Source organism: Podarcis filfolensis (genome assembly GCF_964270895.1).
Source record: "Podarcis filfolensis genome assembly, chromosome: 7".
NCBI classification, from domain to species: Eukaryota; Metazoa; Chordata; class Lepidosauria; order Squamata; family Lacertidae; genus Podarcis; species Podarcis filfolensis.
In genome coordinates this window covers 32219255-32237783 of record NC_139603.1, presented here as the reverse complement: position 1 = coordinate 32237783, position 18529 = coordinate 32219255, and the positions used below count along the sequence as shown (strand labels likewise).

At 40.4% G+C, this 18529-nt stretch overlaps 2 protein-coding genes across 10 annotated transcripts in view; both read left to right on the top strand.

Annotated features, from left to right (window-relative positions):
• The window catches only part of KIF13A (kinesin family member 13A), a 73864-nt gene extending 70668 nt beyond the window's left edge, over positions 1–3196 (top strand). For all 6 annotated transcript variants that reach the window (XM_083623662.1, XM_083623665.1, XM_083623661.1 and 3 more), the window contains one exon: positions 1626–3196. In XM_083623662.1, the coding sequence (XP_083479788.1) occupies positions 1626–1909 (284 nt within the window). In that variant the 3' untranslated portion in view covers positions 1910–3196. The remainder of the gene's footprint in view (positions 1–1625) is intronic.
• Positions 3197–6541: 3345 nt separating this feature from the next.
• SIRT5 (sirtuin 5) lies at positions 6542–17997 on the top strand. Of its 4 annotated transcripts, none has more exons than XM_083624060.1 (9): positions 6542–6775; positions 9048–9179; positions 10503–10636; positions 12011–12236; positions 13687–13774; positions 14365–14418; positions 14589–14706; positions 15789–15904; positions 16247–17997. In XM_083624060.1, exons 2-9 carry the CDS (start codon positions 9065–9067, stop codon positions 16320–16322), a joined length of 927 nt encoding a protein of 308 aa, XP_083480186.1. In that variant the 5' UTR covers positions 6542–6775; positions 9048–9064; the 3' UTR covers positions 16323–17997. The 4 variants fall into 4 exon arrangements, with proteins under 4 accessions (XP_083480186.1, XP_083480189.1, XP_083480188.1 ...); XM_083624063.1 differs by having other exon boundaries at positions 6593–6997; XM_083624062.1 differs by lacking the exon at positions 6542–6775 and adding an exon at positions 6786–6919.
• Positions 17998–18529: the final 532 nt, after the last annotated feature.

Genomic DNA, 18529 nt, shown 5'->3' with positions numbered 1-18529 from the left:
GTTGATAAAGAATAGAGAAAGCTGTCGCGTGTCTGCTAGGACCAAGCAGGTGATTCCATCATTGTGGGTGTAGAGTGCTGATGTGCAGTGACGAGCTGTCAAATACTATTCCAATACTGGCCCAATCTGCATGTCACAGTAAGCCTTTGTTTGTCTTAAATCATGGTTTAATTGGATGCATGTGTCTCCCCTGCCTTGTTTCAAACAAGGAATACTATGGCTTATTGTGTTTTCAAACAAACCACAAATAGACTAGACTCTAGTCACAAATTTCTTGCAAGCTCTTCTCATAAGATAATCAAATATAGCCATACCTCTCTAAAACATATTTAATTCCAACAATTTTTCTTGCAAATTTTAATGATTAAATAAATGAATTTAATCAAGATTATCTCACTTTATGTTCTGGACCTTAATTCACCATATGAGAGGGAAACATTGATAAACAACTGAGGCAAGAAAATAAACCATCAGCAGCAAGTCAGAAATATACCAAGTATGGGGAAGGGGAAGAAACTGCACAAAGACCTGCATGGCAGAAGAGAGGCACTTTCACAATTAAACCATGGTTCAATACAAACAGACTTATTGTGTCATGCAAACGAGCCCATTGATTGCTACTGCATATCAGAGACTTTCAAATATATTATGATCTATTTGCATGTCACAATACTCCCAGGATACTTGCACAACCAGGGAATTTTATTTTAGAGAAGATTCATTAGTAAAATTGACAGCTGAAGATGTTGAGAACTGGGAACAGGACTTTTCCCACAGGTTCCTTTAGTTAAGGACAGAAGAAATTTATCCATATAATCATGCAGTGCTTAATGGTCAGCAGCAGAAGAAAAATAAGCAACTGAAAATATGCCCAGACTGCTCATGGACACTGTATAGGGCATTGGTTACTAAAAAGTCACAAAAGAAACAGAATTGCAGAGTTGGGACCCAGGAGTCATTTAGTCCAATCCCCTGCAATGCAGGAATCCCAACTATAGCATCACTGATGGCCATCCAGCCTCTGCTTAAAATTTTAAAAAGAAATGTATAGGTCATTCAAGTATAGTGCACAATTGTTTATTAAATTGGTATGATGCACAACAATTGATGTGACCAGGCAAAAGCAGCATCATATATTTCTAGAAATTGCTGGTCTCTTTCCCCATTAAAATCATAGAGGAGCTGCTGTTCAACCAATTGGCTCATGAAGGAGTTGAGTAGGAATTGAAGCTTCCAATTTTTCAGATCAAACCACTTTACATACTGCAGAAAATATGAGTGCCACAATATGTCAGTTGCATCTAATTTTGTGTCATTTCAATGCGCCCAGATGATACAGTTGGCTGAGGCTCTTGTGTGTGTTTTCTGATCACATGCTTCATCCCGTTTGTGATGTTTTTTGTGCTTCCACCATGCTTGAGGCTTACATCTGATCAACCATGAGTAACACCATTACTTCCTCTTAACCAACTGGTTAGTACAACACAGTAAAGAGTGAACCTTTGTAAGCATTAACCATGGTGAAGGCTAGTATCAGTCTCTATGCTTTAATAAAGATTTAATAATTCCTCCCATGGTTTCAAACTTCTGTTAATTCTTACTGGAATTATTTGTGCTTATTTAAGGGAAACATGATGGAACTGTAAAAGGCAGAGAGTACTTCCGCTGCAAACCACGACATGGGATATTTGTTCGTCCTGAATGTGTCACTAAAACACCAGCTCCAACAAAGAGATGCAGTAGCAGTTCACGATCTCAGGTATCACCCACCATGGACACACGGAAGAGTTCAGTTCTGCAGAAGTCACCCTCTTCCAAAGCAGAGGCAGAATCCTTCTGTCAATCAGGAGATGCAGCAGCTTCTGCTTTTTCTAGAAAACAGGAGATCAGGAAGTCTTGGATTAACTGAAGCTGCAGTTTTGTTCTTGTTTTTGCACTTGCTGCACACATCACTGTGTAGACATATTTTCAAAGTAATTGTATAGTTTTTAATTTGTTACTGAATGTTTGAGTCATGGGCATAATTCTCTGGTTCTTTTTTAAAAAATAAGTAATATATATATTGAGTGTGTATCATTTGCCTGCCTAAAGGCAAACATGGCTGCACACTAAATTAAAGTCAGGCTGAAATCCTAAATTCTCTTACCTGGGAGCAAGCCCCATTGAACTCAGTAGGTTTACTTCTGAATTGAAATGTAAAGGATTGTGCTGTTTGTAAATAAAACTGTGAGGTACTTGACCATTTGCTACTTAACACATTAGATCATACAAAATATTGTGTGGGAGGGCAATGGGATGTAAATATGTATCTGAGGGGAAATCTACCATATGCTGTTACTTACCAAAGAACATGTATTAGAATGATACACTTGCTGTTTATATCTTGGGTTGTATTGTATATGTTTGTTTTACTTGATAGCTTGGTGCCATATTTCTACATGTTAACACCAGGCACCATGCTGCCTTATATCCTGTGTTTATTAAGCACACTGAAGAGACTGCTATCATTTTTGTTTTCTATTTTGTCTTCCTATAGGCCTGCCACTGTGCCAATTTGACATTTATTGAAAATATTAACAATGCCTAAAGATTATGTGTTGGGCATTTTTCATGTGCCAACCAGGTAATCTGGATGCAGAAACAGTATTACTGCAAAGGAGAAGGTGGACAAAATTTTCAACAAATGGCTTTTTTTTTTTAATGGGGGAAATACAAAGCAGCAGTAGTGGATCACAATTACAAATCATGCACTGTTTGTTACTGGCAATGACCAATCTCAGATGCAATGTTCAGAAGTGATTTAATCTGTAAAGTTCATTTTTAATTGTGGATTTGTATTATGTGTTCGAAATGTTGGGGAACTATTCCATGTATAGATACTGTCTTGAATATTTGTAAAGTAGAAAATGGTAAAAAGGAAATATAAGAATGGCCTGCTGTATTCTTTATATTTTAGAAAGAAATTGAGATAATGGGACCTTACAGACAAGTTGCTGCTGTTCTTCGATTTATATGTATAGTAAGCTAACTCCTAGTATTTTGCAATTACTGTAAAGTGTAATTTATATTATATTTCTGCTACACTGTATTTAATTGGTACAGAACATTTGTGTGTTAGAATACAGATGGTTTACTTCAGATTTTATAAATGTTTCTGCCTATTTGACTTCATATTCTGTAATATAAGACTTGAACAGATATATTGCTTAATTGGTTACTAATTCATAGCTTCACATATGCTGTATTTACCTTTTATATACATACTGAAAAGATAATACAGTATTAAATGAGGTATATTCATCACTGGTCTCATCAAAAGCCCCTGCCAGGTAGTAAATCTTCTTCACATAAATTATGGGAAATATATAATGCTTGATACTTTCAATTTATGAATTGTTCAGATTATTAATATGGCTACAATTCCATTAGCAGTTCTTCATTCCAACAATAAATTTAGCCATACTTCTTTTCTATATTGGCTGCAACATCAGTGTAATGTGGAGTAAACTACTACTGTTCATTACACTAGCCATATTTGGATGTTGCATTAAACTGACATGAATAATTCTAACATTTTTCGGAAACTCTGATGCTCTCCTTTTCTCCTTCCATGCAGCCCGGAGGCATTTGGAAACTTTTGGTTTTGGTTAAGTATGGTTTGTCTTGTTCAGACGTGACAAACTCTGGATAATTGGCTTATTTTAAATGTCAAATAAATGTTTGTAAAACTGGCTTATTTAAACAAACCAAAATTAATGATAAGCATAATTCATAGTTTAGACAATTCAACAAGCTGTGGTTAACTGAAGTAGAAGTGAATGTTTCTGAAACCCTCCTAGCCATGTGTGGGGTAGAGGGAAGACTGTAGTCTTGTTCATGTCTTACTAAACTATACAGTGGTACCTCGGGTTACATATGCTTCAGGTTACATACGCTTCAGGTTACAGACTCCGCTAACCCAGAAATAGTACCTCGGGTTAAGAACTTTGCTTCAGGATGAGAACAGAAATCGTGCTCCAGCGGCGCAGCGGCAACAGGAGGCCCCATTAGCTAAAGTGGTGCTTCAGGTTAAGAACAGTTTCAGGTTAAGAACGGACTTCCGGAACGAATTAAGTACTTAACCCGAGGTCCCACTGTAGTTTGGATGTATTTGGATGTCAAGCATACTGTGATGAAGTCCTTTATTGCTGAAATAGATTGCTTTTTGAGAAGGTAGGTATGAATACATCAGTATAAAGCACAGAAGTTCTACTGAAACACAAAAATATTCAGAGAGTACTGCAAATTATAGAATGATGGTTACTTGAGCATGTTTCTAAACCTGATTTTGGCAGAAGTCTTCAAAGTGGCATATAGTTTGTGCACACAATTCTATTTATATTATGCAGAGCTGGGACTTTGTTAAGAGCTTTAGATAGAATATTGTCAAATTACTACACTACATGAAAGATTGCTTTTAGTTAATGTACCAGTTATGTTTGCACTCAACCTGTCTCATTAAAGCATACACAATAATTTGTTTTGTTGGAATAGGTAACCTATGTAATTTTTTTAGTCTTGAGGCTCTTGGTCCATTAGGGGGCAAAGGTTGCAGGGGGGACATACTAACAAAAAATAGATATGACCATTTAACAATTCAAAAATAATGTCCCAACAAATTCTAATTCAGAGTTTACAGACTTTGTGAACTTCATCCTCTTCATTTTTTTGTTTTCATGCAAAATTTGACAATTTGCAGCTTTGAGACAGCAGAAGCCAAACAATGTTCCACTGTCCTTGAAACTATCAAGTCTGTTTCTTTAGCTATGTTTATCTAAGACTAATACAGATTCATTTCAACTAGATGACTTCCATTTTAACTAAAATGTGGTGTCTGGTAACCTACTACCCTAAATTAGGGTTGCCATATTTCAAAAAGTGAAAACCAGGACACCCCAAGAGTTGCTGAGCTTTATTTAGGAAAACGCCAAAAGATCCAGGACTTGCCTAAGATCCAGGACAAAGCCTTTGAAATCCCATTAATGGGACATATGGGACAGCCCTAACTAAATGTACAATCTTTTCTACATAATTCAGTTTTTCATAAAGCATTCATGTAATTCTGCATTCAAAGTGCTTGGCTATTCAGAAACTTCAGGTCCTATAGCACTGCTCTTTATGTTAGTATTTATCTACTTAAAGATGTTAGAGCTGGTTCCCATTTCACTGATTAAAGCTTTAGTCTAAATAGATAGGGACTAAGTCTCCATGTGTAAAATGCACAATTTCAGCAACCTTCATCCTAGTCTGAACTTCCAAGTGTTTTATTTTAGCTTTGGTATTTTTGAGAGACCAGCCAGTCAGAGTAGAGTGGCTGACTCTCTGGGACAGAGACCTAGTATTTGGTCCCTGTCTTCTGCTTCAGCCCTTAACTGTCAGGGGTCCTTTACCTTAGGGACGCGAGTGGCGCTGTGGTCTAAACCACTGAGCCCCTTGGGCTTGCCGATCAGAAGGTCAGTGGTTTGAATCCCGTGATGGAGCCCCCGTTGCTCAGTCCCAGCTCCTGCCAACCCACAGCTGTCAACTTTTTCCTTTTCTTGCGAGGAATCCTATTCGGAATAAGGGAATTTCCCTTAAAAAAAGGGAAAAGTTGACAGGTATGTGCCAACCTAGCAGTTCGAAAGCACACAAAAAAGTGCAAGTAGATAAATAGGTATCGCTCCGGCGAGAAGGTAAATGGCATTTCCGTGTGCTGCTCTGCTTTCTGTGTTCTGTTGCGCCAGAAGTGGCTTATGCTGGCCACATCCATGGAGGTGGGATGGATGAAGAAGATAAACTGAGCTTGAAACCTAACAAGACAAGCACTATAGGAGAGTGGTTCCCATGTGAGAGAAATTGGTCCACTGCCTGCCCTGGATGGAGTTGCACACCCCCGGAAGCAGCAGGTATGGAGTTTGGCAGTGCTTCTGGATTATTGTTATGAGGCAGGCATCTTCACTGTAATCTTTTACGTGCCCACTTTAAACATTTTTGTTTAGTCTACCCACGCATGTAGAAGTTATAGCTATTGTTGATTTTAATCATATGTTTAATACCTGTTTTTAACTCTCTCTCCCCCCCCCCAATAATTTAATAGTTTATACGTAACTGCTCACCAACACATTCGAGCTGTAAATCAGTATTGAGCTAAGCAATATGAATCCCTATATTTGCATACACTTTCAGATCTTTAACCAGGCCTTTTTGGCTGAGTGACAACTTTAAAAATGTGCTGGGGAGTGGTTTATTCAGTGACTTGTTTCTTGTTTTTACTTTAATTACGCATTTCGTTGGTTTTAATATTGTGATTTTATGCTGCAACCGCCCCGAGACCAGGGCGGTATACAAAGAAGGATTAATAATAACAATGTGCTTGTTTCCAACGTAATTGTAAAACGTGTTTTTTAAACTGTAAAACGCATCGATTTCAAAAGCTTCTGGGAGCGAGTTCTAACGCGATTTCCAATGCAACCCTATACGTGCCAATGAAGAAGAGGGGGCGGGTGGGCTTTGCCTCCGCAGCGCCCGACGCCTCGGGCACCATAGTAACCTCTCATCAGGCCCGGAGCCGGGAGAGGGCGACGTGCCGGGCTCCACGCAGGCCTCTCTCCTCGCGCCCCTCGGAAGCCGCTCCGGCGGCTGGGCCCTCCCTCCGCCTCGCCTCGCCTCGCCCGTCGTCGTCGCTCCTGTTCCTGCTGCTCGGCCTGGCGGGGCGGGACCTGACGAGGCGGGCGGCTGGGTTGCGGTGCTGGCGGTGGTGAGTAGCGGCGGACCGAGGGCGAGGGGCGCAGGTGAGGGTCTCCAGGCCCTCGGAGAGCGGCTTCTCGGCTGCTTTCCTCGGCCAGCTGCCTTTCCCTCCGTGGCGACGGCGGGCCTCGCGCCTTTCCCCTCCGTTCCTTAAGTAACCTTCAGGGCGGAGTAAACACATGTGAGAAAACAATTTTGCTCGCCCCGATATTCACGGAAGCCACCAGGAAGTGTATGTATATACATACGTGTGTGTGTGTGTTTGTATACACACACATTGTGAGTATAGGAGCCTATACTCCCTAGGGACTGAGGTCCCTTCGCCCCCCCTAATATTTGAGGGGGCTGCCCACCCCTAAAGTTGATGGGCATTGCCATTCCAATAGAGAGAGAGAGTGTGTGTGTGTGTGTGTGTACGCGCGCGCAACGTCATGTAATAGATTATGTGGGGTGGGACTTAGCTGTCCTCCCCCCCCCATATTTTATTCAAGTTGGCACCCCTGAATGTGTGGCGGTGGGGGGGTGTTTCCCCAGTCCTCTTCCTTCACTCTTTCATCAGGAACAGAAGTTACTAATAAAAGGCATGGTGCTTCTCGTTGTGTCCCCGCCCCTTACCCCCTCTCCTCATTTTACATCGAAAGGGGTCCATCAGCTGCATAGATCCTAAATTTAAAGGGGCGCTTATGTAAAAATAAAAAGGGCTTGGTAGGCTTGGCTCTGCAGATCCAGGTGCTGTTACTGTACTTCTGTTTTGTGTATGTAGCTAAAGAAACCAGATCCAGGTGCTGTTACTTCTGTTTTGTGTATGTAGCTAAGGAAACTAGCACAGGTAAAAAATAGAGTTTTTTCCAACCCGATATATAGTCAGTTGAGACTGGATTTCAGCATAGGTCTTTGTGGTCCAGTTTCAGAGGCAAGCATACCAGTGCTAACATGGATCTCCAGGTATTGCTCTCTTTTTTCTTAGCAGTGTTATGTTTTTATATCCTGCCTTCCAAATAATTCAGGTGGTTTCCCATCCAGATACTAAGTAGATTCAGGCTTACTTGGCTTCCGGTGGCATTGTTTCACGTCCAGAATATGCCCCACTCTGGCCTCTGCCATGTACCTCCCCCCACCCTACCCTAAACTTGAAACAAACTGTTTGGGATGTAACCTTGCTACTGTTAAAAGTGCTCTGTACTTAGTACATAATGTTTTGAGAGCAGAAATGCCCAAGTCCTGGTGAATGAGACTTTATTAAATATGGTGAAACTGTTTTCATCTGTTATATGCTATCTGGCATCCTAAGTATCATTAGCTGGAGATCTTTGTAGCAAGCAAACCTTCAGAGTTTGTTTTGATCCAATTTGCCTACCCTAGAGAGAACTAAACGGCTCAACTAATAGTTTTTAAAATGTTCTAGCAGCTTGTATAAATCAGTACATAATAGTATTGCCGTCAGACAATAGACAAGGTTTTCCAGAACAAGGCAGCTCACTCCTGGGATAAGGGAACATCAGGTTAGGAAGCTTGGTAGAGTTTTTGTATGTGAATCAATCAGGATGGGGAAATTGCAACTCCTGGTTTCTGTGAAATGTGGCAAATATGGCTGGAGAATATCCAGTTGAAAGGAATATGTAATTTAAAACTTTGCTTACACAGGCAGTTTAGGACTAGAAAAGAATTCCTGTTTACAATGGAATTTTAATAGTCCCAGTGAAGATAAAATACATACTGTATTGTGTTGCAGAAAACCTCTTGAGAATCATCTCATATACTTTGTTTAATCCATGCCCCAGAGTGAAATTGATTAAGGAACTCGCGGACAAAACGCTAAACATTTGTTTACCTTAATTTGGCACCACTGTTGTCAAAGGCTAGGTTAAAGAACAGAGCCTCTCTGCTATGGCCTGCAATTCAAAGTCCACATTCTTCAATTTAGCAGCAATTGCAACTAGCAACAGACACACAGAAGTGTAGATAGTCTTCTTTCTTCCCCTTCTAGCCCTAAAGAAGTTGTCAGTACCATGAGTGTTGCTCTTCTACCACTCATGCTGACCTTCCTGTTAGAATCTTCCCTCAGCTAAGTCTCCAGCTGTTAAGCTAAAGTGTATTGCAGAAATAGCTCTCTCTTTCCGAGCACAGTGGCAAGTATTTAAACAACCTAATGGGGAAGCAAGACACTAATCACAATGGAAGTGGAGTCCCAGATAACTCCAGAGGCATACAGCAGATGGAGATTCCTTTGCCATCTTGTCAAATACATTCAGATTTTTAAATTTAACTTTCTTCCATGTTAGGACCGTAAGGAATCCTGATGAATCTTTTCCACTTTACCACAAGAAGGCTGGTTTCTCAAGTATATTGTGGACTGAAACCTGCTTCTTCCAAGAAACAAAGGACGTGCTTTGAAATGGCCCGACCAAGTTCAAGTAAGATAAGATTCTGCCCATGGTGTATATTTGTTTTCGTGTCCACACAATTTGTTTAGATTTGTTTAATTACTCCTATTTTTTAAAATGTAGCTTATTAAATATAAGGGGACATTAAGGAGATATTAAGGAGACATCTATTCACCTTCCTGTTTAAGAGTAGAACTGCATTTTGTCTTTACAAATGTGTGTGCCTCAAGTCCATCTGTGGAAAAAGGGAGTAATTGTGAGGGAGACTCTGTAAAAGGAAAAATTCTCCCTTACAAATATTTCCCAATAGCTGGGCTTTCTTCTGGTTTTAGAGCCCAGCTAGATTTAATAACAAAAAAATTAAAAAGATGGAGGAGGGAGAATATTTGTGTTCCTCATAATGTGCAACAGGATGTTACCAATGTGAGACAGCTTATGTTTTTTCAATGTCTGGAAATTCTGTAAGTTGCTGATTCTTTATTTCTAAATCCATTTGAGATTGGTCTTGCTTTTATGGTTCAACATAATTTGTGGTCCTGCTGCTTTTCTTAAAACTGTACTGCATTGTGTTAGCCATGAATATAGAAATGCAGTCATAATGGGAGGTAACCCAGAAGGCCACTAACATGTGATCCTAAGAAGGCATCACTAATTTTACAAGAATAAATCAGTTAAAATAGTTAGATCCACACAAAGGACCCGTACAACTTTCATTTTTAAAACTTATTTTTTTACATTTAAATGCCTTAAATAAAATGAGAAGTTGTATTCCGTTATGTATAGATAAGAGTCTGTATAACCAAGTACTTCAGTTTTGAATATCAGCAGGTCAGGTCTTGTTTCTAAGCACTTTCTAGTTTTCCTATGTAAGATTCCTTAATGAGCTGAAATGGAGGCCTCATAAAGCAAAGCATGCATTCCATTTTATTTAATTTTTAATCATGAACTGGCTAACCTTTAAAGATCAATAGGGTATATACTTCAGTACACCGAGTTGCGTCATGAATGAAATTATTCATGTGCTACAGTTTTGCTTTTAAAAAACCCTCCATTTTAGGACTCATCAAACTCTTAAATGTTTCCAGGGTCAACACGTAAACACAATTTTGTGTCAGACATGTCTTCTGATTGTGGTCTGCAGAAGTTTTAAGATACAAAATTTAAGCACAGGCAAAACTAGTCAAGCTCAGAGAGACTGATTTGTCCAGGTCATCCATTCCAGACATCTTTAAAGCTGAGGAGTTTCAAACTTTGGTTTTCCACTTTCAGATTTAAAATAGCTTTTGTATGTGCTTAAAATGTGTCATTTAGAAATAAATCTGACTTTTTCATCTTCTCTCTTTTTTAAAAAAGGTATGGCTGATTTTCGAGAAGTATTTGCTAAAGCAAAGCATATAGCTATTATTACAGGGGCTGGTGTCAGTGCTGAGAGTGGTGTTCCGACCTTCCGAGGTGCAGGGGGCTACTGGAGGAAATGGCAAGCTCAGGTGTGTGCTACTGACCCGTTTCCCCCCCAGGATGCTAAATACTGCTACGTAATAGCCTTTCAGTGCAATTCTACACATATTTACTCATAACTAAACCCTGCTGAGTTTAATGAGGTTTGCTCCCAAATAAGCATAGGACTGCAACCCTAGTAGCTTTGAGGGAATGTAAGGACATAGTTTTATTTGTTTATTAAAACGTTTATTTCTCTCCTTCTCGTCAGGGAGCCCAAGGTATTGTATGGTCCTTCCCTTCCTCATTTCATCCTCACAACAACCCTAGGAGGTAGTTAAGGCTCGGAGATACTGGCCAGGTTTGCACAACATGGTAAACCAAACTATGGCTTAGTTAAGGTTGGATATTGTAGCTATAAAGTCATCTTGTAGACTTGGTTCCAAAATGGTGGTTTCAGGCTAAATAAGTATCTGCTAGGTCAGAGCTTTTCAAACTTCATATTGGTGTCACACTTTTTAGACAGGCATCATTTTGTGACACAGTAATTCAGCTTTACTATAAGAGTACAGGGAGCGTTCGTGGGACACACCTACACACTGCAGCCAACACACTAACATGTCGCGACACACAGTTTGGAAAGCTCTGTGCTAGGTGTTTTCTAGATATCAGGTTATACACCTAGGATTCTGGGATAAAGAAACAATTGGCTACAACCCATTTTTAAGAATGTAAAGTCTGGCTGCGGTCCAAATCGGTCCCACACCTTAAACAAAACACACAGATTTCCAGATAGGCAGCGAGCAGAAATTAATAGAAACTGGCAGTCTTTATATTGGCCAAGCTAGGGATTGATTTTGGTTGGCATGTTAGATAAAACACAAAGTAGTTACCGTACAAAGTGGTTATATTTACAGTGGCAGAAAAACTGGAGGGGATTTTGTGAAGCTGAATGCATTTCAGTGTTATAGCGACACTCTGATCTAAATGTTGCATTGTAAGAAAGCTCTATTGATTGGCTTCTCAGTTCTGAATTGTTAAGTAGTGTTCTGATCCCGTGTTTTATATTGTTCAGTTGAGTTTCTGCTTTGTTATTGTGTGTGATATAAAGCAAATAAAGGGTGGCATTCATCTAAGTTTTACCCTTGAGTAGATTCAATGAAATTAATGAACACAACTAAGTTAGGTCTGTTAATTTCAGTGAGTTTTCTCCGAGTATAACTTAATTTAATACCACCCAAAAGACTTACCTCGATCTAGATTACTCCATTGTTGTCTGTGAAGTACTGAACACACTGAAACACAGTATATAAATGCCAAATATTGTGCTTATGGCTGCTTGCAAATGAATGTGAGGCTTTATAATCAGGTATGGGCGTTCTATTGACAAAGCAACAAATGATTCCTCCCCCTCTACCCCACAGGAACTGGCTACTCCAGAGGCTTTTGCAAGGAATCCCTCTAGGGTGTGGGAATTCTACCATTACCGTAGAGAGCTTATGATGAGTAAACATCCAAACCCCGCACACACTGCCATAGCAGAGTGTGAGGCCAGGCTAAGCAAGCAAGGAAGGAGTGTTGTGGTTATCACGCAGAACATTGATGAGCTCCACAGAAAAGCAGGAACAAAGCACCTCTTAGAAATCCATGGTAAGGAATCCCCAGCAGTGTGTTACAGATATCTCATTCAGCTATCCTTTATAAGATGTTTGTTGATATTTCCAATCATAAAGACATGGAAATTAAAGACCTGAGAATTAGCTACGATGGGACATTTCCCCTCCCATTTCCCCTCTCAGGTTTCTTTGAAGGCATGCACAAGATGGAACTTGCTTAATTGCAGCTGGAAGACTGAGGGTAAACATGTGATAGCGAAGAATTGTACCTTTACTGAATTAAAAGCAGAGGAGGGGTTTTGATTGGGAAACGATATTTGTTGTGTTGGAGGAAGTATTAAGCAGAAATGCTCCTTTAATCAAATTGGGAAACTGCATGGCTGCATTTCATTAAAAAAGAAAACACTGGGGAATTCAATAATAGTTCTCCTGTATAATGTGTAAATCAGCCTTGAAAGGCACATTAGAAATTACCATAGAGGGTAGAAACTAAATTAGTAAACAAATCAGGGCCCAGAAGGTCATACACAGCCTTTCATATATGTACTAGCATGTTGAGGTGTTTCCCTTTCCCAGTGAAACATCCTTTGTCCGACTGAGCTATTCTTGGAGGATGGGCAGTGCCCCTGCTTTAGGAATAAATGGGACGCGGGTGGCGCTGTGGGTTAAACCACAGAGCCTAGGACTTGCTGATCGAAAGGTCGGCGGTTCGAATCCCCGCGGCGGGGTGAGCTCCCGTCGTTCGGTCCCAGCTCCTGCCCACCTAGCAGTTTGAAAGCACCTCTAAGTGCAAGTATAGAAATAGGGACCGCTTTCTAGCGGGAAGGTAAACAGCGTTTCCATGTGTGGCGCTGGTGCTGGCTCGCCAGATGCAGCTTTGTCACGCTGGCCACGTGACCCGGAAGTGTCTTCGGACAGCGCCGGCTCCCGGCCTCTTGAGCGAGATGAGCACCGAACCCTAGAGTTGGTCACGACTGGCCCAGATGGGCAGGGGTACCTTTACCTTTTTGCTTTAGGAATGGGATTCTGCAGATTCTGGCTGTAGTATTTAATTCACTTCTTTTAAGAAGTTTGTTTGTTGCTTCTACAAGGCATGATTTTTAGAATCTAGAAAAGTAGCCTCACTAAATCTGCTGTTGACTATGTACTTTGTAGAATTATACAATATCTGTGTGTATGACTTGTAGTCTGAGGAACAAATAGTTACTTGGGAAATGGTGAAAATTATTAACATGTGATATTTATTTGGGCTTGCATTTTTGCAGCTCCTGTTGCTTAAACATTTCGATAGTCTACTTTGGCTAGCCAGTAGGTTGTTTCACTAATAAATGCTTTATAATATTCTTTCAGGCTCAAAGTGCTGAATTAGGCTATTTTCAGTTCTTGTAAGATGTATGAGAATCACACTGCTGGTATGATGTGTTAGAAGTTTTGTATTATCAACTGTGAAGTCCATGTTTAAAATATGGGATTGTTATTTACAGGTAGCTTATTCAAAACCCGATGCACCAGTTGTGGAACTGTGACAGCAAATCACAAGAGTCCAATCTGTCCTGCTTTGGATGGGAAAGGGTAATGGATCTGTGCTGTGTTATCTACAGTTTGTGTCTGTTGGCTCCTAATGTAGACATTTTCTCCTGTCAGATTAGGTGAACATTCAGTAGATGAGATACTGCATACTTCATAGGGTACTGATCCAGAGGGCCCTTCAACCTTTGCAAGGGGTTTTTCCCCCTGCAGGTGTGGGGGCTGATGCTTAAAGGGAATGATTAAAAGCTCCTGTCCTGCTCAAGAGTAGAGCTGCCTTTCACACCAGTCTGGATCCCAGTAATAGAGTTTAAGTAGTCTGCTCTGAGTAGGACCAGCATTGAGTACCACTTGATGAGCAGGATTTTCCTAACCAGGCCCATCAGCAGAAGCCTTGAACAATTATTTCTGCTTGCATATGGGGCTTTGCGTGCCCCACAAAATTGGCTCTTGGAAGGTTGGGAGAACCCCCAGAACAGTGCAAGGGGGCAGGAGGGGGGATTGTTCCATCTCGCAAGCTGTGGTGCTCGCACAGAAAAAAGAATTGGAAGAGCATGACATTGAGTTCCACCCCATGTGATTATTATTATTATTATTACACTTGCAATGTTCACAATCTTTATTTGCATTTATAGTGCTCCAGATCCAGATGCTGAGGACAGCCAGATTCCTGTAGAAGATCTTCCTCGGTGAGTCTTGAGCTGCTGAAGCATTCAAAAATTGCATGCAAAGGAGATGCTCTGTTACTTAACATATTGCAGCAGAATTTGTAATAAACTAGATGAAGATTTTTAATTGCTTTGCTTTCTTCCCAGCTTTGTGTCAGTCTAATATATATCTCCATAATTTTTCTTGGCAGGTGTGAAGAATGCAATGGCCTCTTGCGCCCTCATGTTGTATGGTTCGGAGAAACTTTGGATTCTGATATTCTTACAGAGGTTGAAAAAGAACTTGAGATTTGTGATCTTTGTTTGGTGGTAAGTGATTTTTGTTCTGTTTCTTTGTCTTTAATTTGTTAGAGCCTATAACTTAGTATTGGCTCATGCTTCCCAGGAAAGGATTCATGAAGTTAACTGTCAAATATAACAGAGATGAAATGTCAATATTTTCACATAGAACAAGGTTGGGCATTTGAGTGGTCCAATTGAGTTGTTCAGTTGATGGCTCAAATATTGTCAACGAATGATCAGATCTTTTTAAAGCATTCATTGTATTAAAATAACAAGCTTCAACAGAGTTTAAACTTGTGGTGATTGCAAAAGGAAATTAATTACCAATAAATGTGAAGTTCCCTTTGCATGTGAAGTTCCCTTTGCATTGAGGCTCTTGTCATATTTTGAAATTTACAGAAGAATTGGCAGGTTATCACATATCAGTGGCTTTCAGTGGCATATGTATAACTTATTTTACATTACCCACAATACTTATTTTAAGGGCACATGGAAACATCCTAAACTCTGCTAATCTTTGATCCAACCTGATATGTCTGCAATGAGGTAATAGTAGTCATAGGTAAAGGTAAAGGGACCTCTGACCGTTAGGTCCAGTAGCGGACAACTCTGGGGTTGTGGCGCTCATCTTGCTTTATTGGCTGAGGGAGCTGGCGTACAGCTTCCGGATCACATGGCCAGCATGACTAAGCCGCTTCTGGCGAACCAGAGCAGCACACGGAAACGCCGTTTACCTTCCCACCGGAGTGGTACCTATTTATCTACTTGCACTTGACGTGCTTTCGAACTGCTAGGTGAGCAGGAACAATAGGAACTCACCCCGTCGCGGGGATTTGAACCGCCGACCTTCTGATCGGCAAGCCCTAGGCTCTGTGGTTTAGACCACAGCACCACCCGTGTCCCGCAGCTGGTATACAAACCCTTTTTAAAAAAGATCAATGCAGTCCTCAAGCTATAGTATGATTAATGTTGGAAAGGGTGGTGCGTGGGGAGGAGCCTGTAGGGCGCTCCCAATGTCTGGTTGAAAAAAATTGATAGCTGCACCAAGCCAAAGTTTTGGGCAGCTAGGTTAATGCTTATGAACCACTGCATTTTCTTCTCTTTCTCAGGTTGGAACGTCCTCTATAGTATATCCTGCTGCTATGTTTGCTCCCCAGGTATCTGCCAGAGGAGTGGCAGTTGCAGAATTCAACATGCAAAGCACCCCGGCCACAGATAGGTTCAGGTAGCACCCTAATATTCTTTAGAACTAGTAAATGCCATTATCTGCAGAATTAATTAAAATGTAAAACCTGCCGTATCTAAAATGTTTGCTAGCAAAGGCAATGCAATTTTCTCACTTGCAGCCTAATCTGTAGACCAGCAAATTTGCCATTAAACTTCTTAAACTCCATAGAAATAAATGGGATATCAAACAAATGTAAAAGATTTACTGGTTTATGGAAGGGGGGATAGGTAAAAGGACTAACAATGTTCTGATATTTGTTTAGGGTTAGGGTTTTGGAATTATTTGCCGAAGTACAATTATATTTGATTAAATACTATTTATATCCTGATTCTGTTTCAGGTTTCATTTCTCAGGTCCCTGTGGAACCACGCTGCCCCCAGCACTTGCACGCCATGAAACTGAGATAATCTCATGAACATTTATCAGCAACACAGAGGGAAAAAACCCAGCTGCTCATTCAGCAGGGTGCAAGCATAAGAGAAACGTGGGACTTGTAGAAAACATCATGCCTGCAAGTGAGCAATAGGATCTAAGGGTGACACTGAAGAAAATAGATCATGATTTTCCAGTTGGTTACAAGAATGAGCAAAGCAAAAGAGTTGTCATGGTCAAGGACATTGGATAAGCAGTTACATTTTTGTTAGACAAAAACGATTTATGTGAAATGAGAGCATAAAAATGCCAACAGTTCTAAAGAAGACATTTGTGCCCTGAAATATTAGGCTACATATTTGGCAAATCATAATGGGGAGAGACTTCATCATGACCTTACACGTCTTTGTGCCTACACAAAATAATTTTATAAACCAACTGTAAAATTCTGAGAAAGGTAAGAGTAAGCAAATGGGGCAAATGACAGCTTTTCATATAGTCTACACTCCAGTTTTTGTAGGAAAATAGTAAACAAGGTGGTCTTTTTCATGAAGCAGTGCAATCCTCTTAAAAGGTTTACTTCCAGGATGGTGTACATTTCTTTGTGGTGATCAGTGTGAGAAAATAATTAAAAGAACATAGGTAGCAGCATCCATGTGCAAAGTATACATGCTTAATTTCTTCTCGCTCTTGGACTTATATGAATGTATCTGTGGGTTTGTTTTATTAGTCTTTTACTTATTTTGTCTACTGTTCTAAGTCACTAAGATAAGATAAACCAATGTTTTGTCCGTTTTGTTCCAAAGCAGTTTTCCTATCAAAACATCAATATGTATTAGCAGATCTCATTATATAATTAGTGCTGCATTAGATACCACACTAACCATGTTTGCACTTCCTCTCAACGATGATAAAACATCAGTTAACTGGGAAATGGAATAGAACTCAATGCTGAGTTACTGTGAAACAGAACTTCCAACTTTTTGATTATAATATGGGTCTTCAGTTTTCTTTTTATAATTTAATATTAATATATAATATATAGAAGAATTTTTGAGTAATCAGTGAGCTTCACATATATTATCATTATCCATTAATTGTAAGAGGCTTTGTCATGAGCAAAGTTTCTGGAGCTGCAAGGAATATGAGCTCTCAAAATTTGAAGTCAGTTTAAGCTAACATCCCCCAATCCCCATAAACAAATGGCCTAGAAGGGGAAGTCAGCAGGGCTTATGCTGGCACCATCTGGCAGAATGAGAAAGGAGTATAGCCTTGCACATAGTGCATTCATGCCAGTTTGGTGCTCAAAGATGTGCACCACCCTCAATCTTAGAACAATCATGTTGAAGAAATGTTAGATGGCAGCTTCTTGCAGCAAAAGCTGTAGAAGGGCACTGGACTGGCGCCTTTTAAAAATGTAACAATTTGGGCAGCATTCTACATGGTTATATGGGAGCAAACACAATGGAATTTACATTTGGGTAAGCATGGACAGGCTTGTGTTGTTTTAGTATATGCTTTTGCCACATGTTTCTTTGGGCTAGTGCCTAAGCGCAGTTGCATTCTGGATATTGCAATCTTTGGCAGCGGATCAGAAATGGAGTGGTTTCTGCTGCGCAGACGCCTTATGCCCTAACAATGCGAGGGGAAATTATGTATGTGATTTGTACTGTTCTTTCACAAAAGAAAATAAACTATGTATTAATCCGAAAACAGAATCACTGGTATCTAATTGACTGAATCCCTTGGTTGCTGCGTATGGAACTCAGACTGCCCCTTTCACCTCTTCCTGCATTTTCCCTGTCCAGAGGCGGAATCCAAGCTTTAAGCGTAGCTGTGACTGGACAACAGGGTGTCCATCCAGAAGTATGAACTGGCAACAAATAGCACTTTCTGTTCTTTCTAACTTGGGTCCTGTTGTGTGGGCATGTGTGTTGGGGTGGGGCATTTGCTGTAACAATCCCGATGCAAACTGTTAAATACACCTGTACTTCAGGGTGGGGGGGAAGCTTGTGCTGAGAGGGGATTATGATCGCTTCGCTGTGCAAACTCAGCCTTAACGTTGCGAATTAAAGAGTCGAGGCTAGTTTGCTTTACTTATAAAATCCTCAGTGCAAACTTTCCTTAAGCTGCAGCAAAACCCGCCCCGATCCAGTAACTGACTGCAGCAACGTTGCAACTGTCGCGGTTTAAAAAAATCACGTTTCCACAAGAAATAAGAACCAAGCTGGAAAGAGCAACAGATATATT

Excerpts from the sequence above, each read along its gene's own strand:
- SIRT5 (XM_083624060.1), top strand. The coding sequence starts at position 9,065 with ATGAATCTTTTCCACTTTACCACAAGAAGGCTGGTTTCTCAAGTATAT. Across the intron at positions 9,180-10,502 it reads AATGGCCCGACCAAGTTCAA|GTATGGCTGATTTTCGAGAA; the intron begins GTAAGATAAGAT and ends TTTTTAAAAAAG. Across the intron at positions 15,905-16,246 it reads CCGGCCACAGATAGGTTCAG|GTTTCATTTCTCAGGTCCCT; the intron begins GTAGCACCCTAA and ends ATTCTGTTTCAG.